Source organism: Cervus elaphus, chromosome 20, assembly GCF_910594005.1.
Source record: "Cervus elaphus chromosome 20, mCerEla1.1, whole genome shotgun sequence".
Lineage (NCBI taxonomy): Eukaryota > Metazoa > Chordata > Mammalia > Artiodactyla > Cervidae > Cervus > Cervus elaphus.
The window spans coordinates 124,073,785-124,100,171 of NC_057834.1; the positions used below are offsets into that span (position 1 = coordinate 124,073,785).

General features: G+C 37.8%; 1 protein-coding gene across 4 annotated transcripts in view; it reads left to right on the top strand.

Annotated features, from left to right (window-relative positions):
• The window catches only part of FOXJ3 (forkhead box J3), a 141,243-nt gene that overhangs the window by 45,287 nt on the left and 69,569 nt on the right, over window positions 1-26,387 (top strand). For all 4 annotated transcript variants that reach the window (XM_043875804.1, XM_043875803.1, XM_043875806.1 and 1 more), the window contains exon 4: window positions 11,591-11,665. In XM_043875804.1, coding sequence (XP_043731739.1) covers window positions 11,591-11,665 — 75 coding nt within the window. The remainder of the gene's footprint in view (window positions 1-11,590; window positions 11,666-26,387) is intronic.

Sequence of the window (26,387 nt, forward strand, 5' to 3'; positions counted from 1 at the left end):
AATTTGTTAGAACTTTATTATATTAGAGGGCTGACATAGCATAAAGTGGAAGTAGGGAAAATGTAGCATTCACTGGAAAACAGTACCTACAGTTCAGGTAAGTTGAGTCTCTAAGGTTCAAAAAAACCAACATAGTATTGAAAATAGTATTGTTTTCATGACCCGAGATTTTTTAAAAACCTTTATTTTGAAAGAATTCTAGATTTACAGAAGAGTTATGTAAATAGTACAAAGTGTTCATCAATATCCTTCAACCAGTTCCTCCATGTTAACACCTTATATAACCAACCATTAACGAAATTAATACTTTTGACTAAGCAGTACTGTTAGCTACTAAGTAAATTACAGACTTTATTCAGATTTCACCAGTTTTTCCACTAATGTCTTTTTATGTTCCAGGATTCATTTCAGGATCTAGTCTAGGATCCCACATTGCATTTTGTTGTCATTTGTCATGTCTCCTTAAGCTTCTCCAATCTATAACTGTTCCTCATCTTTTCTTGCCTATAATGATCTTGACACTTTTGAAGAGTACTTGACACTTTGGAAAGTACTTGTCTGGTATTGTGTAGAATGTTCCTCGGTTTGGATATATCTGCTATTTTCTTGATTATATTGAGGGTAGTGCATTTTGGGGAGGGATAATACAGAAGTGATGTGTCCTTTTCTGTATATCAGTCGTATCAGGGGGAACTTGATGTCAGTTTATCTTATTACTGGTAATGTTGACCTTGGTTCTTTGGTTAAGATGGTGTCTGTCAGGTTTCTCCACTATAAAGTTACTATTTATGACTTTGTAAATTATGAAATGTTTTGGGGGAGATACTTTGGCATGCAAGTACCTATTTTTTCCTTAAAACTTTATTTATTTCAGCTTTCATTGGTAGATCATTACAGCAGATTTTGTTCTCTAGCTGTGATTTTCTCTCTTCCTTTATTCCTTCCATATTAATTGGGATTCTTCTGTAAAAAAAAAAAAAAGCTTGTCCCTTCTTCCCCTTTTATTTATTTATTCATTCATTAAATCATTGTTTGTGACAGTTGGCACTCATGGATATTTATATTTTGTATTGCTATTATTTGTTCCTCAAATTGGTGCTGCTTTTGCCATTGGGAGCTCTTAACAAGTTGGCTCCTGTAACTGTTGATACATGGTTCATTTCTTTTGTTTACCTCTTAACTTTGTGACTCCACGAGATGTTCCAGGCTCATCTTACACCTTTCCTGCCCCAGCTCTAGAATCAGCTGCCTTTTTAAGAAGTCCGACCTCCTCACCTAAGCTTTTTCAGGAACCTTCAGATTAGTTACCTGCCTAACTTATGTTATGCAACAGATAACTCAACTTTCCATTGTATCTGCACGTGTTGCATTCATATTCTTATGTAGGAGTTATCCACTTGTGTGCTTCATGGAGGTGTGTATATTTGTTTATGTGCTTGTGGAAGAAGGGGGTTTACAGAGCTGCCATCAGCTGGTAGTTACACTTGTTTCTCTTAAGCTTTCCTGTCTTAACATCTTTGTCTTTTTTGTTTGAGTCTATTTATAAAAGGCATTTACTGAATTACTGTGTACCAGTGATGTGCTCTGTACCGTGCCAGATAACCAAGTGCCTTATGGGAAGGGATTTTTTTTTTATCTCTTCCTCTACTCCATGCCCCAGCATAGTACTTGCATTTAGTAAGCCTTAATAAATGCAGTTTGAATGAAAGCCAGCATCCTGGTCCCAGCTTTCTTTCCTAGCTTTATTTTTTGTTAGTTCCCTCTCATATACTCTTTCTTCTTCTATCTGTTCCCACCTATTATGTCCTTGATATAGATATTTTGATTTCTTGCTTTTTTCTCTTACTTGTCCTTAGACTTTCTCTCTTGCCCTTTTTTCTGTTAGCTTTATTCTGTTTATTCTTTAAGCTCATATGTAACCTCTTTTCTCCCTGTAGAATTCATCTTTTGTGTTTCTGTATGTTTTATTAACTCTATTACCAGGTGGCACCAGTGGCAAAGAACCCGCCTGCCAGTGCAGGAGATACAAGAGACGTGGGTTCGATCCCTGGGTTGGGATGATCCCCTGGAAGAGGAAATGGCAACCCACTCCAGTATTCTTGCTTGGAAGAGAATCAATCCCATGGGCAGAGGAGCCTTGCGGGCTGCAGTCCATGGGGTCACAAAGAGTTGGACACGACTAAGAGACTTAGCACACAACACTATTATAGAACTTACAGGTTTTTGTTCAGAGGTTTTATTTCGTCTTAGTCCACCCGTGAGTGCCAGATTCGGTCTGTTGTATTTCTTATTGCTGGCCAGCCCACGTTATGGTCTGAAACTGATTTAGAAATACTGATAGTTCACCTGAAAGATACATGGTTTGAATGTAATGAAGGAGAAAAATGGGAATGGGTGGAGAAATAATGCTGCTTTTTAGAACTAAACGATATGCCAGGGAGATTATCTGGTTCAGTTTGTTGCTTTAGGAAGCCCTTTAATATTTCCAGGGATTGCTATTTCATAATGATTCTTTTAAAAAAAGTTTCTTCCATCCAATTTTAGGAGCCTAGAACTTGTCATAATTACTTTTAAGTTTTAGTTTTGTAAACATAGAAATGTAATATTTTGAACATTTGAAATGGAGATACATGGAAAGTGATTTATCTTCTCCTTTGCGAAGGTCCTATCTCTCTTTTCATGTTTACAAGTTCCCATTCATCGTCCTTAGGTTTGTTTAACATTGCTTGTGCAATTTTCTGTTTACTATTTCTTCTTCAGGTAAGGAGGAGATGGGTTAGCTAAAAATGGAAGGTCATGTAGAATTTGTGAAATTAGCCTGTATTGGATGAAAAGAGAGTGGAATAAAGATCCTAAAGCAGTTGTCATCCATCTTTCCAGAAACGTAGAGCCAGTTAAAGTTACCCAGAGGAGAAAATGTTGCTGTGCTTGCTTAAAAGATTCAAATAGAATTTTAACATTTAGGTGAAGTGAAAGTCGCTTAGACTTGTCTGACTCTGTGACCCCATGGGCTATATAGTCCATGGAATTCTCCAGGCCAGAATACTGGAGTGGGTAGCCTTTCCCTTCTCCAGGGGATCTTCCCAACCCAGGGGTCAAACCCAGGTCTCCCACATTGCAGGCGGATTCTTTACCAGCTGAGCCACAAGGGAAGCCCAATATTTAGGTGAACTCTGTTTCATTTTGTGCCAAGGCATTGAAGGGCGATCACAGATTAAAAACAGTCCTTTGAATAATCCATGAGAGTTCAAAAAACTATATGAGTTTCTATAATTGAATGATTTTATAATCTGAACTAGAGGAAAAGGAATTTAGACTTTTGTGCTATCCACCTCACGGAAGAAAATTAACCTGTTACTGGAATTTAATAAAAGAAAAATATGAAAGAGTGGTATTGGTATGTGGGGTATAGTCTACTTTTCTGAGTGAAGGAAAAAGAGTATATTATGTATTTGCTTATTGTAAAAAGAAATTTAGGAGTAATAAACTAGAAATACAGTGAACGTAGTTATCTATAGGTATGTATAGTATTGAGGTAGGAGAGAGAGAAGGGAATGAGATTTTGAGTGTACCTTTTTATATAGTTTTGAGTTTTAAAACATCGTGTTTCACACATTTCAAAAACTATATGTAAGTAAATAAAGGTTTAAAAAAGAAAATCTTAAAACTGAATATAAGTAGTAGTAGTTGTAACTCAGCTAGTAAGTAATCTGTCTGCAATGCAGGAGACCCTGCTTCTATTTCTGGGCTGGGAAGATACCCTGAGGATAGGTTACCCACTCCTGTATTCTTGGGTTTCCCTGGTGGCTCAGACCATAAAGAATCTGTCTGCAGTTCGGGAGACCTGGGTTCGATCCCTGGGTTGGGAAGAGCCCCTGGAGGAGAGCATGGCAGTGCATTCCAGTGTTCTTGCCTGAAGATCCCCATGGACAGAGGAGCCTGGCGGGCTTCAGTCCTGACACAGCTGAGTGACTTAAGCACACAACACATACATACAGTTGTTGTGCAGTCGGTCTTCTGGATTCTCTCTAGACTGAGATCTTGGGTTATTTTTTTAAAATCCTTTGTTCCTAGACTTTTGTGGTCATCTCTTCTTGATCCTTGACCTTGATTATTGTGTTCTGGTTTTTGTTGTTGTTGTTCAGTTGCTCAGTTGTGTTCAACTGTGCAGTCCCATGGACTGCAGCATGCCAGGCTTCCCTGTCCTTCCCTATCTCCCGAAGTTTGCTCAGACTCATGTCTGTTGAGTTGATGATGCTGTCCAACCATCTCATCCTCTGTAACCTCCTTCTCCTCCTGCCCTCAGTCTTTTCCAACATCAGGGTCTTTTCTGATGAATCAGCTCTTCGCATCAGGTGGCCAGAATATTGGAACTTCTGCTTCAGTTTCAGTCCTTCCAATGAATATTCAGGGTCAGTGTCCTTTAGGATTGAGTGGTTTGATCTCCTTGCAGTCCAAGGGATTCTCAAGAGTCTCCTTCAAGTCTCCTTTTAAACCACAGTTCAAAAGCATCAATTCTTCGGTGCCCAGCTTTCTTTACAGTCCAACCCTCATATCCATATATGACTACTGGAAAAACCATAACTTAGACTAGATGAACCTTTGTTAGCAAAGTAATGTCTCTGCTTTTTAATATGCTCTTAGTTGGTCATAGCTTTTCTTCCAAGGAGCAAGCGTCTTTTAATTTCATGGCTGCAGTCACCATCTGCAGTGATTTTGGAGCCCAAGAAAATAAAGTCTGTCACTGTTTCCATTGTTTCTCCATCTATTTGCCATAAAATGATGGAACCGGATGCCATGATCTTAGTTTTTTGAATGCTGAGTTTTAAGCCAGCCTTTTCACTCTCCTATTCCACTTTCATCAAGAGACTGTTCAATTCCTCTTTGCTTTCTGCCTTAAGGGGGTCATCTGCCTAACTGAAGTTATTGATATTTCTCCCGGCAATCTTGATTCCAGCTTGTGCTTCATCCAGCCTGGCGTTTCACATGATGTATTCTGCATATAAGTCAGATAAACAGGGTGACAATAGACACCTTACTCCTTTGTGACAGGATGACAATATACATACTCCTTTTCTAACTTGGAACCAGTCAATTGGAAGTGATCAAACAGGAGATGGCAAGATGTGAACATTGACATTTTAGGAATCAGCGAACTAAAATGGACAGGAATGGGCGAATTTAATTCAGGTGACCATTGTATCTACTGTTGTGGGCAAGAATCTCTTAGAAGAAATGGAGTAGCCCTCATAGTCGACAAGAGTCTGAGATGCAGTACTTGGTTGCAATCTCAAAAATGACAGAATGATCTCTGTTCGTTTCCAAGGCAAACCATTCAGTATCACAGTATTCCAAGTCTATGCACCAACCACTAATGCCAAAGAAGCTGAAGTTGAACGGTTATGAAGATCTACAGGACCTTCTAGAACTAACACCAAAAAAAGATATCCTCTTTGACATAGGGGACTGGAATGCAAAAGTAGGAAGTCAGGAGATATCTGGGGTAACAGGCAAGTTTGGCCTTGGAGCACAAAGTGAAGCACGGTAAAGGCTAATAAGAGTTCTGCCAAGAGAACGCACTGGTCATAGCAGACACCCTCTTGCAACAACACAAGAGAAGACTCTACACATGGACATCACCAGATGGTCAACACTGAAATCAGATTGATTATAATCTTTGCAGCCGAAGATGAAGAAGCTCTATACAGTCAATGAAAACAAGATTGGGAGCTGACTGGCTCAGATCATGAACTCCTTATTGGAAAATTCAGACTTAAATTGAAGAAAGGAGAGAAAACCACTAGACCATTCAGGTATAACCTAAATCACATCCCTTACGATTACACAGTGGAAGTGACAAACAGATTCAAGGGATTAGATCTGATAGACAGAGTGCCTGAAGAACTATGGACAGAGGTTCATGACATTGTACAAGGGGCAGTGATTGAGACCATCCCCACAAAAAAGAAATGCAAAAAGGGAAAATGGTTGTCTGAGGACGTCTTACAAATAGTTGAGTAAAGGAGAGAAGGTAAAGGCAAAGGAGAAAAGGAAGGATATACCCATCTGAATGCAAAGTTCCAAAGAATAACAAGGAGAGATAAGAAAGTCTTCCTCGGTAATCAATGTGCGTCGTAGGATAGAACAAATGACTACAGATATTGGTATTTTGGGAGTCCTGGCTCTCACAGTGGGAGAAGAGAAATATATGTGGGAACATGGTGATTGATTGAATTAGAGATGCCAGATTAAACTCAAGCTGAAAATAAAAATCAGTGAGAGTGCTTCTAAAATTCAGATTCCTGGGTCACAACTCCAGAGATTTTAAATTAGTCATCTTAAGAACCTAGTAATCTTCATTACTATTCATCTCAACTGATTCTAGGGTAAGTAGGCTGTACTTTTGAGAAACTGCTTTTGAAGACATGGTTTTCAGGGCCAAGCAGTTTGCCTTTAACTGTTATTTTTGTTGAGTTCAGTCACTCAGTTGTGTCTGACTCTTTGCAACCCCATGGACTGCAGCATGCCAGGCTTCCTTGTCTGTTACCAACTCCTGGAGGATGATGCCATCCAACCATCTCATCTTCTGTCATCCCCTTCTTCTGCCTTCAGTCTTTCTGAGCATCAAGGGTCTTTTCCAGTGAGTTGGCTCTTCACATCAGGTGGCCAAAGTATTGGAGCTTCTGCTTTAGCATCAGTCCTTCCAATGAATATTCCAGTTTGATTTTCTTTAGGATTGACTGGTTTGATCTCCTTCCTGTCCAAAGGACTCTCAAGAGTCTTCTCCAACACCCCAGTTCAAAAGCATCAATTCTTAAGTGCTTAGGTTTCTGTGGTCTACTTTCACATCTATACATGACTGCTGGAAAAACCACCAGTTATGTAACCTGGGCCATTTTCCTCCACCTGTAACTCGGCCATCCTAGTGACGTCTGCCTCTGCTCTTTGAGCTTTTTTCTTAGCGTTGTTAGATGTAGCGTGTCTCCAGGTTGTGAGGTCTGAAGTGATCTCTTCCCTGTTGTGTGCTGTAAATACATGTCATGGCTCTCATAGCTCTCTTGGTGTTTTTATTTTCTGAATATGCTCTTGGTTTGGTATTTTTTCCAGAAGATACATGATTCCCGTGTGAAAAGCATTATATTCCATTTTCTGAATTGGTAGAAGAGATCCTTACCTTTATGGAGACTGCTCTTTTGATAGAGAATACAATATAGAGGAGGAAGAACATTAAACAAATGATTGTGTAATGTGAAATCTACGTTTTGCCTGACCTAATCATCTATGAAAGTCAGAAAAGATTTCCTTAAGGAACTAACATTTAAACTAAGAATGAATTGGAGATTGAGTAGACTCAGGTGAAGGGAATGAAGGAAGGCTGGAGGCCATAACTTTTGCAGTAAATGAAAGCCTACAGATGAGAGTGAACATTGGCGAGGATGAGGGTAGAGGACAGATAGTATACATTTATGGATAGCAGGGTAGGGTGAGGTCATGAAGACTTGTGGAGGCTTTAGGATTTTAGATTTTATCCTAAGTGCAATGGGAATTTACTGAAGCAGTAAAGTCAGATTTGCCTTGTAAGGAGGTAACTGCCTGCTGGGTGGAGAATGTTGGAGAGGGGTAAAGAGAGGAACGAAGCTACTGCACTAGTTTTTGGTGAGACTGGTGTCCTAGACTGAGATGGTAACAGAAGAGATGGAATAAAGAAGGTAAATTGAAGGCAGGCTTATAAAAGTTTTGGTGACAGATTTGTTTTAGATGGTAAGGAGAAGGGAGGAGTTAAGGAGGCTTGACAGGTGTCTGATTGCAGCAGTTATATGAATAAGCAGAGAAGAGGAAACTGAAAGAAGACCACATTGGAAATAAAGATTGAGTTTAGTTTTAAACATATTGGGTTGGAGTTTCTGGTGATGTCTAGATTGTTGAAAGTTTATGTTAATTTAGCAGAAAGGTATGGAGATCTGGATAGATAAATTTAAGTGTAACAGATATTTATTGAAGCCATGGCTGTGGATGAGATTGCCTAGACAGCAAATGTAGAAATGAAAAAAGAACAGTGGCAGAATCTTGAAGATTTCCAACTTTTAAGCCTTTTATAGAGGAGGAAGACCCAAGTAGAGATGTGTTCTTCCAAAGCCATTTAGAAAACATGACCATTTTGATTTTATCTTGAATTTTTTTTTTTTTTTTCATCTTGAAGTTTTTAGATGGGTAGTTTTTCTGATTAGTTCTTTCTTTCCTTTGTCTTCTTTTGGATTTGGACTGAGTACTTTTTGTGATTTTATTTTATCTTCACTATTATTAGTTATATCTGTTCCTAAATTTTGTTTTAGGAAGTAATTATTCTAGAGTTTACCACCCATATCTCTAACTTATCACACTCTACCTTCATTATACTATTTTATGTATGGAGTGAGAACTTTATAAACCTTATACAGTTGATCCTTGAACAGCCCAGGCAGTGCAGGCTGACTCCTCCACAGTCGAATGTATGATTTTACAGTTGGTTCTCCATTCTGTGGCTCCACATCTGCACATTCAGCCAGCCTTGGATTGTGTGGTGCTGTAGCGTATTGTGGTGGTGGTTTAGTCACCAAGTCATGTCTAACTCCTGCAACTCCATGGATTGTGGCTTGCCAGGCTCCTCTGTCCATGGATTTCTCAGGCAAGAATACTGAAGTGGATTGCCATTTTCTTCTTCAGGGGATCTTTCTGACCCAGGGATCAAACCCATGTCTCCTGCATTGCAGGCGGATTCTTTACTGCTGAGCCACCAGGAAAGCCCACTATAGTATGTATTTATTGGGAAAAAAGTATGTTTAGTGGACCAGTATATTTCAAACCCATATTGTTCAAGGGTCTACTGTACTTCTGATTCCCCTGAGCCAGCCTTTATGTTGTTATCATGTTTTCCTTTTACATGTTATAAACCTCATAATAAGCTGTTATATTTGCTTTAGACAGTCATCTTTTAAAGGCATTACAAATAAGAAAAAGCGATTTTTTAAAATTTGCCTTCCTTTTCACAGTTTCTGGAACTCTTCATTTCTTTTTGTAGTTTCAAGTTTCCATTTGGTATCATACTTCTGCCTGAAGAACTTCCATCTAACATTGCCAGCCAACTGGTGGTACAAAAAGTGAATTTTTCCAGCTTTTGTGTCTTGCAAAGTCTTTATTTTGCCTTCGTTTTTGAGAGATATTTTCATTGCATATAGAATTGACTTTTTCTTTTATTATTTTAAAGATGTCGCTTTGTTGTCTTCTAACTTGCACAGTTCTTTGAGACATCTGCTGTAATTCTGATGTTTATTTCTCTGTGCATAATCTTTTTTTTTTTTCCTCTTCCTTCAAGATGTTCACTTCATTTTTATTTTCAGCATTTGGGCTATAATGAATATAGGTGTGTGGATTTTTAATTCCTTCTGCTTGATGTTCTTTGAGATTCTTGCATCTGTGATTTGATGTGTCCTGCATTATTTTTGGAAGATTCTTGACCGTTACTACTTCAGATTTTTCTCTGCCCCATTCCTTTTCATTTCTTCTTCTGAGACCCTAATGACATGTGTTGTTACACAGTTCTTTTTTTTCTTTTTGTTACACAGTTCTTGGATGAATTTTTTTGTATTTGTTCTTGTGTGCATGCCCGCATGCATGTGTGTTAGTCTGGATAATTTCTACTGATCTATCCTCAAGATATCTGAACCTTTCCCTAATTGTGTCCCATCTTCTGATGAGCCATCTAGGGAATTTTTTATCTATGACCATGGTTTTTTGAAACCAAATCATGTTACATTTGACCCTTTCTTAGAGTTTACACATCTCTGTTGAAATTCCCCATCTTTTGCAGTTGTGCATCACTTCCCCACTGATGCAGTTGTGTACTTTTTCTACTTGTTGCTTGAACATACAGTTTTCTAAAAGTTCTTGTCTGATGTTTCTGACATCTGCGTCATTTCTCAGTGGGATTTCTGCTGATTACTTTTATCTTTTCACAGTGGGTTTTGTTTTTTTTTTTCCTTCTTTTCCGTGTCTCTTGCAACTTTAGACAGTTTTAGCTACATGTGTAGAGGAATGGTTGAGATAGAGGTAAGTGGTATTTATAACTGTAAATGGACAATCATCTTTTTCCACAGGTCATTTGTGTCTGAGTTGAATTACTCTTACCAGTAGTTGAGCTGGATTTGAGTTTCGTTGTTGGTACCTTTACCTTTGGTGTACCACAGACTTTACATTCCTCCTGCAGTAGGCTCCTGTTACGTTGTGCTTGGAGACAGGCTTGGGTGCTGTAGAGTTTTCTCAGTGTTCTGCTTTCTCTTTAGGTTTTAGTTGTCTCTGCCCACCTTGCTACACATGGGGTCTCCATGCTTCTGCCCCTCCTCCATCAGTAGATTACTACTTGTTAGTCCTGCTAGGCTTGTGCTAGGGTCCAGTGGTTTTGTTTTTTTGTTTTTGGTCTTGATCCAGACTTAGTCTTACTCAGGCCCTTGGACCTTTTGGGGGCTGAGGTGTCCTTTTTCAGTGTTTTTGCCCCCTCAGCCAGATCAGTTACCTTTGTTTGTCCAGGTACATTTGAGTGGTAGTTGTGCGACCCTTTGCAAGCTGTAGTCAGCCTCCACCTCCGTGTGGCGTATTGGAGTAGAATCCTGGCCCCAGGGCAGCTTCTGACACTTGTCCCATTGTTGTTGCTGTTACTGTTCAGTCAGGTCCGACTCTCTGCAACCTCACGGGCTGCAGTATGCCAGGCTTCCCTGTTCTTCACTGGCTCCTAGAGATTTTGGAGTGTTTCATTAAGAAGAAATGGCCTGTAGGTATTTTCTTTAAAACTTGAGGCATAGTCCTGCTTATTCATGAAAGGTTACCTGTTTTGCAGATTCTTCAGGCCTCTGAGTGCATTTCCTTCTATCCAAGTTGGTTTTTCTTTCCTGCTGCATTAAGGAACCTGCATGTTCCTGCCGACTTGTGTAGCCCATGTCTTCCCATTTGGTTTTCTTTCTTACAGATTGTAGTGAGAACCTAGTTGGCTTTTATATGCTCTTGTATTGGAGCAGTGGAATTTTTTTATTTACAACTTTTTAAACTCATTAAAAAAGTGATAACATATGTGCCTTGTAGATCATTTGAACATGATAGAAAAGCAAAAGGAGGAAAATAATCTTCACTTATAGTTCCGTGTAGAATAACTCCTAGCATTTTGCATTCTGCCTTGTTTCTAAGAATAAATAAATTAGCTAATAAATACATACCACAATTCACTATGCGTATAATTTTTTATTTGGTATTTAACATTAATCATAGACATCTTCCTGCATCATTAAAATATCTTACTAAACATTTAAAAAGGGACATATACTCCATTATTCGGAGTTTTGTAAGATTCACTGGAACTGTCTTTTCCAATAACTGTTTCCCTTTGCAGCATTCATAATTTGAAAATCAGAAAGATTTAAATTTGAAGCTCATTTAAAAAGATTATTCCATTTGTAATGATATGTCAGCATATAGCGATATTTAGGTTGCTGATTCTGTTTTTAAAGGAGGGTTTTGGTTTTTGGATTCCAGTGACCCTATAGCTTTTCTTTTTTAATTTCAGAATTCCATCCGACATAATCTGTCCCTGAACAAATGTTTCCTTAAAGTGCCTCGATCCAAGGATGACCCTGGAAAGGTAGGATTCATTTTCTTAAGATAAAATAATTGGATTCCTCATTGTATCTGTTGGCATATTTGAATCTGAGTTATACCTATTATATAAAGAAAAATAATTGGGATGAAAGCTTCAGGACCTTGTCTAGTTCATTGATAAGAAACCTTTGTGAAATAGCAAGTCCTCCTTTACCCTGTGCTCCCTATTCTACCTCACCTCGCCTTACCCTATTTTAGTTTGTATGCTTCAAGGAAACAGCAGACAGGAAGAGATTTCTTTTTAAGCAGTAAGAAGCTAGCTAGCTACTGTAGAGCTGGTCGTCTGTTCCAGGTTGCTGTTTCTAATCTAGTTTTTGTTTGGTTATTTTTTTAAGCGTTATGTTTTAAATTAAACATGACTTTTGAATTTCTTGTTGGAACTGCAATTTATTGTTGCATATAAGAAGTGAATTTGGGGCAAGGGGGAAAGAAGTGAATCTGTATGTAATTGGCTAGTGGAAGTAATTCTTACCCTGAAGTAAAATTTTTCTCTGTTTTATCCTTGTTTTCTTAGTTGCCGTTTTTTCCTCTTCATTCCATTTATCTTGTGCCATTGTTGCATTTTTTAGTATTTTATTTGCAGAAACTTCCTTTTTTTGTTTCAAACTGTATCAACTGAATTGTGGCCTGAACTTGGTACTAGTTGTTTGGTTTCTAAAGCTCAGAGTACTTGGACCATTTTTCGTTGTCATGATAAATTGGTAGATCAGGACTTTTGAGGTAGTCTATCTGTTGGTAAGCACACATTCTTTTTTGGTTGGTTAGACTCCTTGTCACCTTCTTCAGGCTACTGTCCCTGAAAGAATTTTTCCAAAATGTAAGCCTGATCTGTTATCGCACTGTTTTTAAAAGCACTCTCCACTGTCCTGCAGATGTTTCTTATATCCTTTACTAGTTTTTCCTTAATCTTCCTTTCTAGCTATGATTTCACCTTATTCAAGATCCATTGTGAGGGACTACTTGAAGTTTTCCAGACATACCTTTCATATAGTTTTCTCCTATTGCACAAACTCCCTCACTTGTCTTCATACTCCTTGTTTTTTAAGATTGAGCTGCAACATTACCCTGTGGAGTTTTTTTGTTTTCACATACTTCAGTTGAGTTTGTTGTTCCACCTTTTGAGTTTCTGTTACTTTGTCATCACTATAGTAGCTTCTAACTGATTTCTCTATCCTAGGGCTTACTATCTCCAGTATATAGTAGCCAGCCATCTTTCAAAAATGGTCATATGGTCTGTTTAAAAATCTTCATTGGTTTATTTACTGCCTTTAGGTTAAAGTCTAAATGTGAAGAGGATGGGGATAGTTTGTATATAGTTCACTTTTTTAGCCCCAGTTGCTTGCACAGTGTCTGGTGGCACTGAGGAGACGCTCCTGTTGAGTGAATGAATGTAAAGCTGACCCCTGAACAATGCATGGGTTAGAGGCATTGACCCTCTGCCAAGTATAATTTATAGTTAGCCCTTGGTATACATGGTTTCTGTGAATCCAGAGTTTCACATCTCCCAGATTCAACCAACTACAGTTATGTAGTATTGTACTTAATATTGAAAAAATGTGTGTATAAATGGACCTGTTCAGTTCAAACCTGTGTCGTTAACTGTATTGTATCCTCTGCTAGACTGTTGATTTCTTGAGGTTAGGACATGGAGAGTTGTTCATCACAACTATGAAGCAGGTACTCTTAAATAATGAATGTTTAATGGTATCTTCTATGATCTGCCCCATCTAGTTGGTTCTCAGTGAGATTGAATAAATTATTGTAATAGTCTTGTTTGACACAATTTACTGTTTGTGTTCATAACTCTCTAAGGTTGTGAATAAAAATTGGTAAAATTTTTCTTAGCTTTGAAGCAGGCTTATTATAAAAGAAGAGGAATTACTACTTTTATTTGCTTCATTACAGTTTCTGATGAGTAGTGAGGGTATATGAATCTGACTAAAAGTCTTCTTAATAGAGTTTTGAGATTATCTGTGTTATTAGAGTTCTATGAAGCTAGTAATTGCAATCAGATTTAATTTTAAATGAGATTTAAATCATTAAAAAATAAAAAACCAACACCCATGAATGCTTAACTATATTATGTACTAAATTTTAACCATTTGGAGATTTATTTAATAAAATCTTGCGCTGTTAGCTTTTCTTTTGTGCAGAACTTAAAAGCTTTTCTCCACTCACTTTTAATTAAATAATATCTTGGGGGTATGGCAGGTGATTAAGTAATACCATGTTATTCTTTGCCACTGTTCTTTTTGAATCAGGATTGTCTTACTATTATGCAACCAAAACAGTACAGAAATAAATTGAATCCTGGTAGTTTAATAAAAACTTTTTAACTTTTAGCAGTAGTCTTTTTAAAGTTTTGTTTTTATCAAATACATCATTTGGAGAAGGAAATGGCAACCCACTCCAGTTTTTTGCCTGGAGAATCCCGTGGACAGGGGTTGCAAAGAGTCGGACACAGCTGAGCAACTAACACAAATACATCATTGTTCTTGTTGATTTTAGTCATTGTAGTAAAATATACATTTGATACAATAAATATACATTTGATAGTATATTTATACTAATAGTCATTTTTATTTTCAGTCTCAAGGTGAGATTTAAGTACCAGTTGTTCTTAATTGATTTTGGTCAGAAGTAAATGTTGTAAATCTCATAAAGTACATTTATATGAATAAAATCATTTTAGTTTTTAATATCAAAGTAAGATTTTTTTTAAACTAAGTTCTGTTGCTTAAAACAGTTTTGAAAACCTTAGATTTAGCCCGTTTTGTAGAAGAGGAACTAAGGTCCATAAATGAGGAATGACTCGCCCAAGTTCAGTGTGGAATTAGAACCCAGGTGTATTGGCTAGACTTACTTGCAAGTCACAGGAACCTATTACAGGCTAACTTAAGGGAGAATATATCTGCAGGAGGGACTGGAATGGGAGCCAGATTCTTCAGTTGTATCACTGGGGATGTCTCTTTATATCTGTTAGTTCTACTAGCTTCTCTCATGGCTTCATTTTTAGCCAAATTTGTGGCAGAGATGGCTGTCAGCAGCTTCTGGCACATATTCACTTAGTTTAGTAACCCTTAGCAGTGTTTGGTGCCCACCCCACCAAATCCCTGGGGTACAGCAAACATCTTAGAATGAATGCCCAACAAGGAGAATACACTTGGTTTCTTGGTTCCTACTGAGTGAGTGAGTGAAGTCGCTCAGTCGTGTCTGACTCTTTGTGACCCCGTGGACTGTAGCCTACCAGGCTCCTCCATCTATGGGATTTACCATGCAAGAATACTGGAGTGGGTTGCCATTTCCTCCTCCAGGGAATCTTCCCAACCCAGGGATCAAACCCTGGTCTCCCGCACTGCAGGCAGACGCTTTACCCTTCGGGCCACGAGGGAAGCCCTCTTGGTTCCTATTACTGGTGCCTTTTCCATTCTACCAGTCAGTCTTCCTTGAAAGGGAAGCCAAGATGTTAGTTAAGTTTTGGTATTTATGAATTGTTTTTTTCTTTTTGTATTACAGTGTTTCCTGGCATTTGAGGAGCTTTCCCAAAACCACCCTCACCACAGTGGGAGAAAACCATTGAGCCAAGGTGGGGTGGGAATAGTTTTTGGTCTTGGGTAGTGGGTGTATTTTAGCCCCTTAGAATTTGCAAGCTGCTGTCATGATCCAGATGGGTCCAAGAGGTCGAGGTAGAAGTAGCTCATACAGCTTCTTTCCCATAATTCTGTGGTGTATAACTGTTCAGTGTATCACTAGAGCAGTATAGTGACCAACTTGAAAAGTTCTTGTTGAATTACAGGTGCTTTTATATGACTATTTATTACTGACTCAATCCTTATTTTCTAGTAATTTTTGTTATAAAAGCCCTTAATATTTGATACTCTCCCAATATACCCTAATGGTCTGAAATCCATTTTTCTTAGTTCCCTGAAACTAAATGCAAACAGCTACTTTATTGCTCTCTTTATAAGGAAATACAAACAAAATGAAATTGTATTTTGCATCCATAACTCTGCTGCCTTTTTTGGGACAGATTTCTGTTTTGTTTCCCCTGATGACAGCCCTGTTTCTACATCCTGTAATCGATCTCTTTTTTTTTTTTAAATTCCTGTCTTTTATCTCCTCGCTTACCATTAGCTTTGTATTTTTGTCTGTTTTTTAATCTAATTTTTCGTCAAAAGTCTTCTCATTCTGCAGTTGACACATGCGTCTTTATTTTAGAAATAAGTATTTTTGCTCACATTATGAAAAGACAAATTCTATCCGCTAAATTTTTTTTAAAAATTAGAGTTCTCTTTTTTGCTTTCCAGCCTAATCTTTTCTCAACCTTGTTTCTTCTTCTCTAACTCAGGAAAATGATACTTTGACTTTAAAGGAGATAAAAGATTATAAAAGGTAGTTTCAGCAATTGTATAATTAATAGCAGGAGTGGGCTCTAGGAGAAATGAGATGATAATTAAGTTTAAGGCCCCATGAAGGCCACCTGCCTGGCGTGGGAGAGACAATTGCAATGAATTCATTGTAAGAAGAGTTCTTTGTTTTTTGGTTGCTTTTTCTTACCTGGATTGGGGAGGATGTAAAATGCTCAACGGCTGTGGAGATTGGGGATCTCCTGGTTCGTAAAGAAACAGCAAACTTACTACTAGAGAGTTAATTTTTAAAAGTTCTGAGATGGTGATTATTTTCTACTCCTATCCTCTGTCATAGTATAGGAGACCATAACATAGTTGACAGATTGCTTTTGTTCAAAGTGTTTTCTTTTCTTTTTGACCATGTTAGTACTGTATTGTAATTTATTTGTAAATTGTCTCTTATTTATTGGTATTCTGTTTGGGTCATTTCATTTGTAAAATGTTTTAGAAAAACTGGAAAGGTTTGAGAGAACATAAGATACAGCCTTAAGTGATAAACTGTGTTGCTAGAATTATAGGTATGTACCTTGAAGAAGGAAGATGGTATAATTTTTACACTAGCCTTAAAATAGATGCATGATTTTTATGAGAAAGAAGTTGACCTCTTATCTGTGTCTTTGAATAAAACCAAACACGAAGTGGAATTTAAAGATAGGCAAAAGTTTTTTTGGACAAAAATAAGGACGTTATGTTTATTGGAGTGAAAAAAAAAAACAAACCAGGGTTCCCAAAGAAGGCTTTAGAGTTTGCCACTTTTAAAGCACCTCAAGGAGAGAAGAAATTATCAACCTTCATAGTAGCTTTAACTCATGATAACCAGTTGAAGACTGAGAACAGGACTTGATCAGGTTTAGCTGAGGGACCCATCAGAACACAGTTGAGATAGAATGAGGAATTAAGGGAATTAATGTAAGTCGCAAAGAGTTGGACACGACTGGGTGACTGAACTGAACTGAACTGAATGTCAGCACTAACATGAAGTCAGGAGTGAAGAAAATGCATTGGTGCCAAGGGTGCATGTTTAGGCAAAAGTGAATTATGAATGTGAGAAAGTCCCTTAGACAAACCAAGGTTAGAAAGCCCAGAGTAAGCGTTGAGAGGGGCATTCAGAGAGGCTTTGAAAGATTGGGATAGAGAGGTGAGGGTCTGATTCAGAGAGATAGCACTGCAGAAACAGAAGTGCTGGCATACAACGCTGACAAGACACTATGAGTCAAAACAGTTTAGTTAAGAACTGCATTTTATTTGCACATACATTATTCTCTGTTCTCTTCTTAGGAGCAGGATATAGCATTTTGTTGGTGGTGGTCTCCTTTCCATATCTACTTTTTAAAAAAAAAATTGTTTTGCCGTCAGATTAATTTTTTAATTGCCCCTTGGTAGTCAGCACCACCTTGTCCCCCACCCCAAGCCCTGGCAGCTAACCACTGATCTATTTTCTGTTCTTATAATTTTGCTTTTTCCAGATATTCAAATAAGTAGGACTCATTCAGTAGGAGGCCTTTTGAGTCTAGCTTCTTTCACTTAGCATAATGCTTTCGAGATCCATCTTTGTTGTTTGGAGTATCAGCAGTTCTCTTTTGTTTCATATAGCCGGTCTTAGGGATTTGCCACAGTTCAATCACCATTTGAAGAACATCTGGGTTATTGCCAGTCATAAGTTCATTTGAATGTGAAGTTTTCTTTTAGACTTAGATACAGTAATTAACTTGATAAATTTAAGACACAAGACAATGTTGAAGTTAACCTGAACTAGTAATGTATATGTAATAATTATATTATTATATGTGAGTTACTCAGTTCAGTTCAGTTGCTCAGTTGTGTCCAACTCTTTGAGACCTCATGGACTGCAGCACGCCAGGCCTCCCTGTCCATCACCAACTCCCGGAGTTTACTCAAACTCATGTCCTTTGAGTCAGTGATGCCATCCAAATATCTCATCCTATATCATCCCCTTTTCTCCTGCCTTCAATCTTTCCCAGCCTCAGGGTCTTTTCAAATGAGTCAACTCTTCACATCAGGTGGCCAAAGTATTGGAGTATCAGCTTTAGCATCAGTCCTTGCAGTGAATATTTAGGACTGACTTCCTTTAGGAAGGACTGGTTGGATCTCCTTGCAGTCCAAGAGACTCCCAAGAGTCTTCTGCAGCACCACAGTTTAAAAGCATCAGTTCTTCAGTGCTCAGCTTTCTTTATAGTCCAACTCTGATATACATACATGACTCCTGGAAAAACCATAGCCTTCACTAGACGGACATTTGTTGGCAAAGTAATGTCTCTGCTTTTTAATGTGCTTTCTAGGTTGGTCATAACTTTTCTTCCAAGGAGTAAGCGTCTTTTTATTTCATGGCTGCAGTCACCACCTGCAGTGATTCTGGAGCCCCCGCAAAAAGTGTCTGCCACTGTTTCCCCATCTATTTGCTATGAAGTGATGGGACTGGATGCCATGATCTTAGTTTTCTAAATGTTGAGCTTTAAGCCAACTTTTTCACTCTCCTCTTTCACTTTCATCAAGAGGCTCTTTAGTTGTTCACTTCCTTCCATAAGAGTGGTGTCATCTGCATATCTGAGGTTATTGATATTTCTCCCGGCAATCTTGATTACAGCTTGTGCTTTATCCAGTCCAGTGTTTCTCATGATGTACTCTGCATATAAGTTAAGTAAGCAGGGTGACAGTATACAGCCTTGATGTACTCCTTTTCCTATTTGGAACCAGTCTGTTGTTCCATGTCCAGTTCTAACTGTTGCTTCTTGACCTGCATACAGATTTCTCAAGAGGCAGGTCAGGTGGTCTGGGATTCCCATCTCTTTCAGAATTTTCCACAGTTTATTGTGATCCACGTAGTCAAAGGCTTTGGCATAGTCAATAAAGCAGAAATAGATGTTTTTCTGGAACTGTCTGTCTTTTTCGATGATCCAGCAGATGTTGGCAATTTGATCTCTGGTTCCTCTGCCTTTTCTAAAACCAGCTTGACCATCTGAAGTTCACAGTTCACGTATTGTTGAAGCCTGGCTTGGGAGAAATTTGAGCATTACTTTACTAGCACGTGAGATGAGTGCAATGGTGCAGTAGTTTGAGCATTCTTTGGCATTGCCTTTCTTTGGGATTGGAAGGAAAAGTGACCTTTTCCAGTCCTGTGGCCACTGCCGAGTTTTCCAAATTTGCTGGCATATTGAGTGCAACACTTTTATAGCATCATCCTTTAGAATTTGAAATAGCTCAACTGGAATTCCATCACCTCCACTAGCTTTGTAGTGATGCTTTCTAAGGCCCACTTGACTTCACATTCCAGGATGTCTGGCTCTAGGTGAGTGATCACACCATCGTGATTATCTGGGTCATGAAGATCTTTTTTGTACAGTTCTTCTGTGTATTCTTGCCACCTCTTCTTAATATCTTCTGCTTCTGTTAGGTTCATACCATTTTTGTCCTTTATTGACCCCATCTTTGCATGAAATGTTCCCTTGGTATCTCTAATTTTCTTGGAGAGATCTCTGGTCTTCCCCATTCTATTGTTGTCCTCTATTTCTTTGCACTGATCACTGAGGAAGGCTTTCTTATCTCTCCTTGCTATTTGAAACTCTGCATTCACATGGGTATATCTTTCCTTTTCTCCTTTGCTTTTCACTTCGCTTCTTTTCACAGCTATTTGTAAGGCCTCCTCATTTTGCTTTTTGGCATTTCTTTTCCTTGGGGGTGGTCTTGATCCCTGTCTCCTGTACAATGTCACAAACCTCCGTCCATAGTTCATTAGGCACTCTGTCTATCAGATCTGCTCCCTTAAATCTATTTCTCACTTCCACTGTATAATGGTAAGAGATTTGATTTAGGTCATAACCTGAATGCTTTTTGGTTTTTCCTACTTTCTTCAATTTAAGTCTGAATTTGGCAATAAGGAGCTCATGATCTGAGCCACAGACAGCTCCCGGTCTTGTTTTTGCTGACTGTATAGAGCTTCTCCATCTTTGGCTGCAAAGAATATAATCAGTCTGATTTCAGTGTTGACCATCTGATAATGTCCATGTGTAGAGTCGTCTTTTGTGTTGTTGGAAGAGTGTGTTTGCTGTGACCAGCGCATTCTATTGGCAGAACTCTATTAGCCTTTGCCCTGCTTTATTCTGTACTCCAAGGCCACATTTGCCTGTTACTCCAGGTGTTTCTTGACTTCCTACTTTTGCATTCCAGTCCCCTATAATGAAAAGGACATCTTTTTTGGGTGTTAGTTCTAAAAGGTCTTGTAGGTCTTCGTAGAACCGTTCAACTTCAGCTTCTTCAGCATTACTGGTCGGGGCATAGACTTGGATTACCGTGATATTGAATGGTTTGCCTTGGAAACGAACAGTGATCATTCTGTCATTTTTGAGATCGCATTCAAGTACTGCATTTCGGACTCTTTTGTTGACTATGAGGGCTACTCCCATTTCTTCCTAGGGATTCTTGCCCACAGTAGTAGATATAGTGGTCATCTGAGTTAAATTCACCCATTCGAGTCCACTTTAGTTCGCTGATTCCTAAAATGTCGACATTCACTCTTGCCATCTCCTGTTTGACCACTTCCAATTTGTCTTGATTCATGGATCTAACATTCCAGGTGCTTATTTAATATTGCTCTTTACAGCATTGGACTTTACTTCCATCGCCAATCACATCCACAGCTGGGTGTTGTTTTTGCCTTGGCTCTGTCTCTTCATTCTTTCTGGAGTTACTTCTCCACTGATCTCCAGTAGCTAATTGGGCATGTACTGACCTGGGGAGTTCATCTTTCAGTGCCCTAACTTTTTGCCTTTTCATACTGTTCATGGGGTTCTCAAGGCAAGAATACTGAAGTGGTTTGCCATTCCCTTTTCTAGTGGACCACATTTTGTCAGAACTCTCACCATAACCCATCCGTCTTTGGTGGCCCTACTCGGCATGGCTCATAGTTTCATTGAGTTAGGCAAGGCTGTGGTCTATGTGATTATTTTTTGTGATTGTGATTTTAAGTCTGTGTGCCCTCTGGTGGAGAAGGATAAGAGGCTTATAGAAGCTTCCTGATAAGAGAGATTCATATCAATGTATGACAAAACCCACTGAAATGTTGTGAAGTAATTAGCCTCCAACTAATAAAAAAAATTAAAAAAAAAAAAAAAAGAGAGATTGACTGGGGGGGAAACTGGGTCTTGTTCTGATTGGTGGGGCCATGCTCAGTAAATCTTTAAGCCAATTTTCTGTTGATGGGTGGAGCTGTGTTCCTTCCCTGTATTTACCTGGGGCCAAACTATGGTGGAGGTGATGAAGATAATGGTGACCTTCAAAAGATCCCATGCATGCACTGCTGCTCTCACGGCCCTGAACCCTGCAGCAGGCCACCACCGACCCACGCCTCCACTGGAGACTCCTGGACCCTCACAGGCAAGTCTGGGTCAGTCTCTTGTGGGGTCACTGCTCCTTTTTCCTGGCTTCTGGTGCACACAAGGTTCTGTTTGTGCCCTCCGAAAGTCTATTTCCCAGGTTATGCAAGTTCTGACAGCTCTGTGGTGGGGTTAGTGGCGATCTCCTCCAAGAGGGCTTATCCCATACCCAAGTCGGCTGCACCCACAGCCCCCGTCCCTGTGGCAGTCCACTGCTGACCTGTACCTCCACAGGAGATGCCCAGACACAGTTCTGCTCAGTCTCTGTGGGTTACAGGAAGCATTATATGACTTATATATGTGTATATATGTAAATACATGTGAGCTCTCAGAAATCAATTGTGGCATAGTAAAACCTTATTTATCTACAACTTAATTTCTAAAAGGATTAGGTTAATCCTTTTAGATTAACTGATGATTTAAAAACAAGATATAGTGGACTATTAATAAAGAATAGAATATATGGTTTTAAGTATCCTTAACACTTAGAGAAACCATTTGCTATACTACAGTCAGTGTGCTAATTACATATTATTTTTAATTTGTTAAAAGTGAATTCCTTAATAACCTTTTCTGAACATCACTTAGATAATTTGATAATCAGTGTAAAAGCAATAGAAGACTGTATTTGTTCAATTAGAATGTTCCAGAGGCCTGAGCTGGCATTGGAATAATTTTTGTCCATACATTCACTCCACCAGTTAGCCAGCCAAGGTTTCTGCCTTTGAGTGTCTGCTGTGTGTTTGACTGTTGATAGCCTATTTTTATTGTCTGAGTAGAGTGGTTATTTAACTTCTTGCCCAAAAAAGAACTTCTTTTCTTAATTGTGCTTAGTAAATAGGTATAAACTCAGACTGAACCTGGCAGGCTGTTCCTGGACCTGTCTCTATGACACATGAAGATGCTGTGCCCCAGTGTTGTGGGCAGCTGCGCAGGAGCAGCGTCCCAGGGTGATGGAGAGTTTAAAAAAAAAACAACAAACCCTTTAAAATTGGATTGTTAAATTTAAACTGGGATAGGAAAAAACACTGAGACACACAGTGTGGAGGCAAAGAAAGGGACAAAAAGGGTTCATTACTGTGTCTGAGTCTCTTGAAATGGTGTGCACTGAGAGCAGAGGAAGGGCAGAAAACAGTCTGTGATGATTCAGTTTACCAGTGAGCAATGTCTACATGATAATATAGTAAAACATAGAACTTACAGATTTGGCCATTTGGGATGGCTATTATTTATGATAGGGACTGCTTTCCCCAGGAATATGAGATTAATATTAACTTCTTGTATTTATTTATATTTAATCAGATAATGGCATTGTTATTAGTCTATTTTAATCTGAGGGCCATTAAAGAATGGTCATATCTGTGTGTAATAGAGCAGGGAACTTTGTTGACATAAACTTTCAGTCAGAAATTATTGGAATAAGTAACATATATGTTATTTGAAGTGGTAAATATTTTGTAATAATGAAAATAAAGGCATTTAAGTCCATTGTTCATCTCTGACACATCTTTATTTTGATGAATTTTCTATACTTTGATTTTCTTAGTTTTCCTACTGTATTTATTATTGGTTGGATCATTTCTATTGACGAATGTTGGCTAGTTTTCAATTGGGTACCACATTTTCCCCCCTACCTCTAGAATTATTCTTTGTTTTAGGATATCTTGAATTTGGCAAGTGATTCAGTTTTGGAAGATGTGTTCAGAGCTGGACAATTCTAGTTTGTGATCTTTCTTTGGGATTTTGTAGACTAAGACCTTGGAGTCTTCTCTGCCAGGAAAGAGACCATTAACTTTCTGTATTAGAATTGTTGAAACAAATAAATAATAATGTCTACATCTGTATATTGCTTTACAGACGAGAGAACTAATTTAACATGCATTATCTTAATCTTTAAAACAAATTTGTAGTTGAGTCTCACTTTTAGATAGTGATCTTTAAGTCCATAGTAGATTTTTCCATAACAGATTAGTTCACACAAATCTCACATGATAGAACATCACATAAATGGAAATCATTTGGTATATACTTTGTTTATGTCGGACTTCCTTCATTCAGCCTAGTGTCTGGGATGCTATTGCATGTGTCATTTTGCTTGTTTGTTATTGTTAAGTAGTATTTCATTGTATGAATATACCATAGTTTTTTTGTCTGTTTATCTGTTAGTGGACATCTGGATTGTTTTCAGTTTGGAATTACTTTGAGCAAGATTTTATACAAGTTTTCTGTGGACATAGTCTTTTGTTTTTCTTGAATAATGGAAAAATTGTTGTGTCAAAGGGCAGATGGAGCATTAACTTGGTAAGAAACTGCCAAATCTTCCAAAGTGGTTGCGTATTTTACATTCCTAATAGCAAGGCATGTGAGTTCCAGTTGCTCCATATCCTGACCAACAGTTGGTATTACCTGTCTTTTTTTTAAATTAATTTTTATTGGCATTTAGTTGATTTACAGTGGTGTGTTGGGTTGTGTTATACAGCAAAGTGAATCAGTTATACATATACATATATCCACTCTTTTTTAAGATTATTTTTCCATGTAGGTCATTACAAAGTGTTGAGTAGAGTTTCCCCTATCTTTTTAGTTTTAGTCATTTTAGAAGATAAGATATAGTGTCTCATTATGGTTTTAATTTTCCTGATGACCATTGATTTTGAGTATCTTTTTATGTACTTGTCATTTGTGTATCTTCTCCTCTGAAAGTTCTTTTAAAACTTTTTCCATGTTTTCTTATAAAATTTGGGTGTCATTATTAGAGTTCAAAGAGTTTTATATATATTCTAGATATGTCTTTTCCTGGATTTATATTATGTAAACATTTTTTCAAACTGTGGTTTGCCTTTTTGTTTTCATAATAATGTCTTAAGAAAGAGCAGAAGTTTTAGATTGATAAAGTCTAATTTATTTTTAGTTTAATGATTAACAACTTGTGTGTTCTGTCCAGAAAATCGACCAAGGTCATAAATATTTTGTCTTCTGCTGGTTTTATATGTTTAATTTTAACATTTAGGTATATGATTCATTTCAAAATAATATTTATGTATGAAATGTTTAATCTTCCTGTTGAATTTTTGTTTATCTTTATGAAATATTCTTAATTTCTTCAAATATTCTGTCTTGAAACTTCATCTGATATTAATATAATTACTACAGCTTTCTTATGCACCTTCATGGTATTTATTTTTCTAGTATATATTTTGCTTTATTCTATAAATGTCTTTGTATTTAAAGTGTGTGTCTTATAAACAGCATGTAGATACTGACTCTTGCTTCTTAAATTCAGTCTAACAATCTCTGCCTTCTAATTGGAGTGCTTAGTCTGCCTTTCCCTGGAGTAGGAAATGGCAGAATCCCATGGACAGAGGAGCCTGGCAGATTGCAGTCCATGGTGTTACAAACAACAACTGTAGCAACTTAGCACACATGCAGTCTGTAGTTAATACATCACTGGTTTAGTTGCTCTGTTTTTCTTTTGTTTCTGTGTTGCTTCATTTTTGCAATCTTTCTGGCTAATCAAATATAATATTGTATTTTGTTTAGTGACTGCTTAGCTATATGCTCTTTTTAAATTTTTTAGTAGTCATTCTAGAGCTTAACAGTATGTACTGTTAACTTATCAAAATCTATTTGGAAGTAATAGACCACTTTTTACTTTACACCTCATACTTCACATCGCTTACTACTTACCTCTTCCCATCCGTTTCACAAGTTTATGGAATAACCTTACAACATTTAAATTGCATTTATCTACCCATTCCTTTCTTTGTGCTGTTGTCACATCTTGTATGTCAGTTTGCATCATAAATCCCACCTTAATGTTTGTTTTATTTTTTGTAATGTTAGTTGTGTTTTGAGGAAATTATGTTGAAGAAGATATTTGCCTAGTTATTTATCTTTTCTGATGTTCTTTTCTATAAATCCAATTTTCAATCTTGTATTTTTCCTCTTTAGCCTAACAACATCTGTTGACATTTCTTGTATAGAACCATAGGCAACACATTTTGTAGACATTTGTTTACTAGAAAAGCGTTTATTTCATTCTCATACTTTTTTGGAGTGTGGAATTGAGTTTTTTGGGGGGTAGTTTTCCCCACCTTCCAGAACTTTGAAGACATTCCATTATCCTTGGCCTCCATTGTTTCTGGAGAAGAATCAGCTGTCATTTATATATTTATATCTCTGTAACTTGCCCTACCTCAACTTCACCTCCTCTGTAGTAGCTTTTAAGAATTTTTTTTTAGATTTAAATAGTCTGACTGATGTGCCTTAGTGTGGTTTTCTTTATTCTGCTTGGGATTGCTAATCTGGGTCAATAAAGGGTTTTCATTCAAATTTGTGGTATTTTTGGTCATTGTTTCTTTAAGAAAAATGCATGGTTCCAATTTCTCTCCTTTGCTTTTAGTATCCAATTAAAATATGATAGACTGACAATTGTTTTGTAGACCATTGTAGATCATTGCTTTCTTTATTCATTTTCCTTTGTTTTTTTCCTTTTTGTTCCTTATATTGGGCCATTTTTACTGATCTGTCTTCAAGATCTCTGGCTCACTGACTTTATTCTGTCATATCTGGTGAACATTTTAATCAATGGACATTCTGATTCTTGAATTTTCATTTGATCCTTTTTGATGAAATGAGTTTAACCGTTTGCTTTGATGCTAGACTATTAGGGCTTCTGTGTTGTCTCCAGCCAGTTTGTAGACATGAAACATGACTATGAGCTTTTGTTTCACTGTAAATTTTTATATTAAGAAGGTGAAAGTGAAGTTGCTCAGTCGTGTCCGACTCTTTGTGACCCCATGGACTGTAGCCTACCAGGCTCCTTTGTCTTTGGGATTTTCCAGGCAAGAGTATTGGAATGGGTTACCATTTCCTTCTCTCGGAGATCTTCGCAACCCAGGGACTG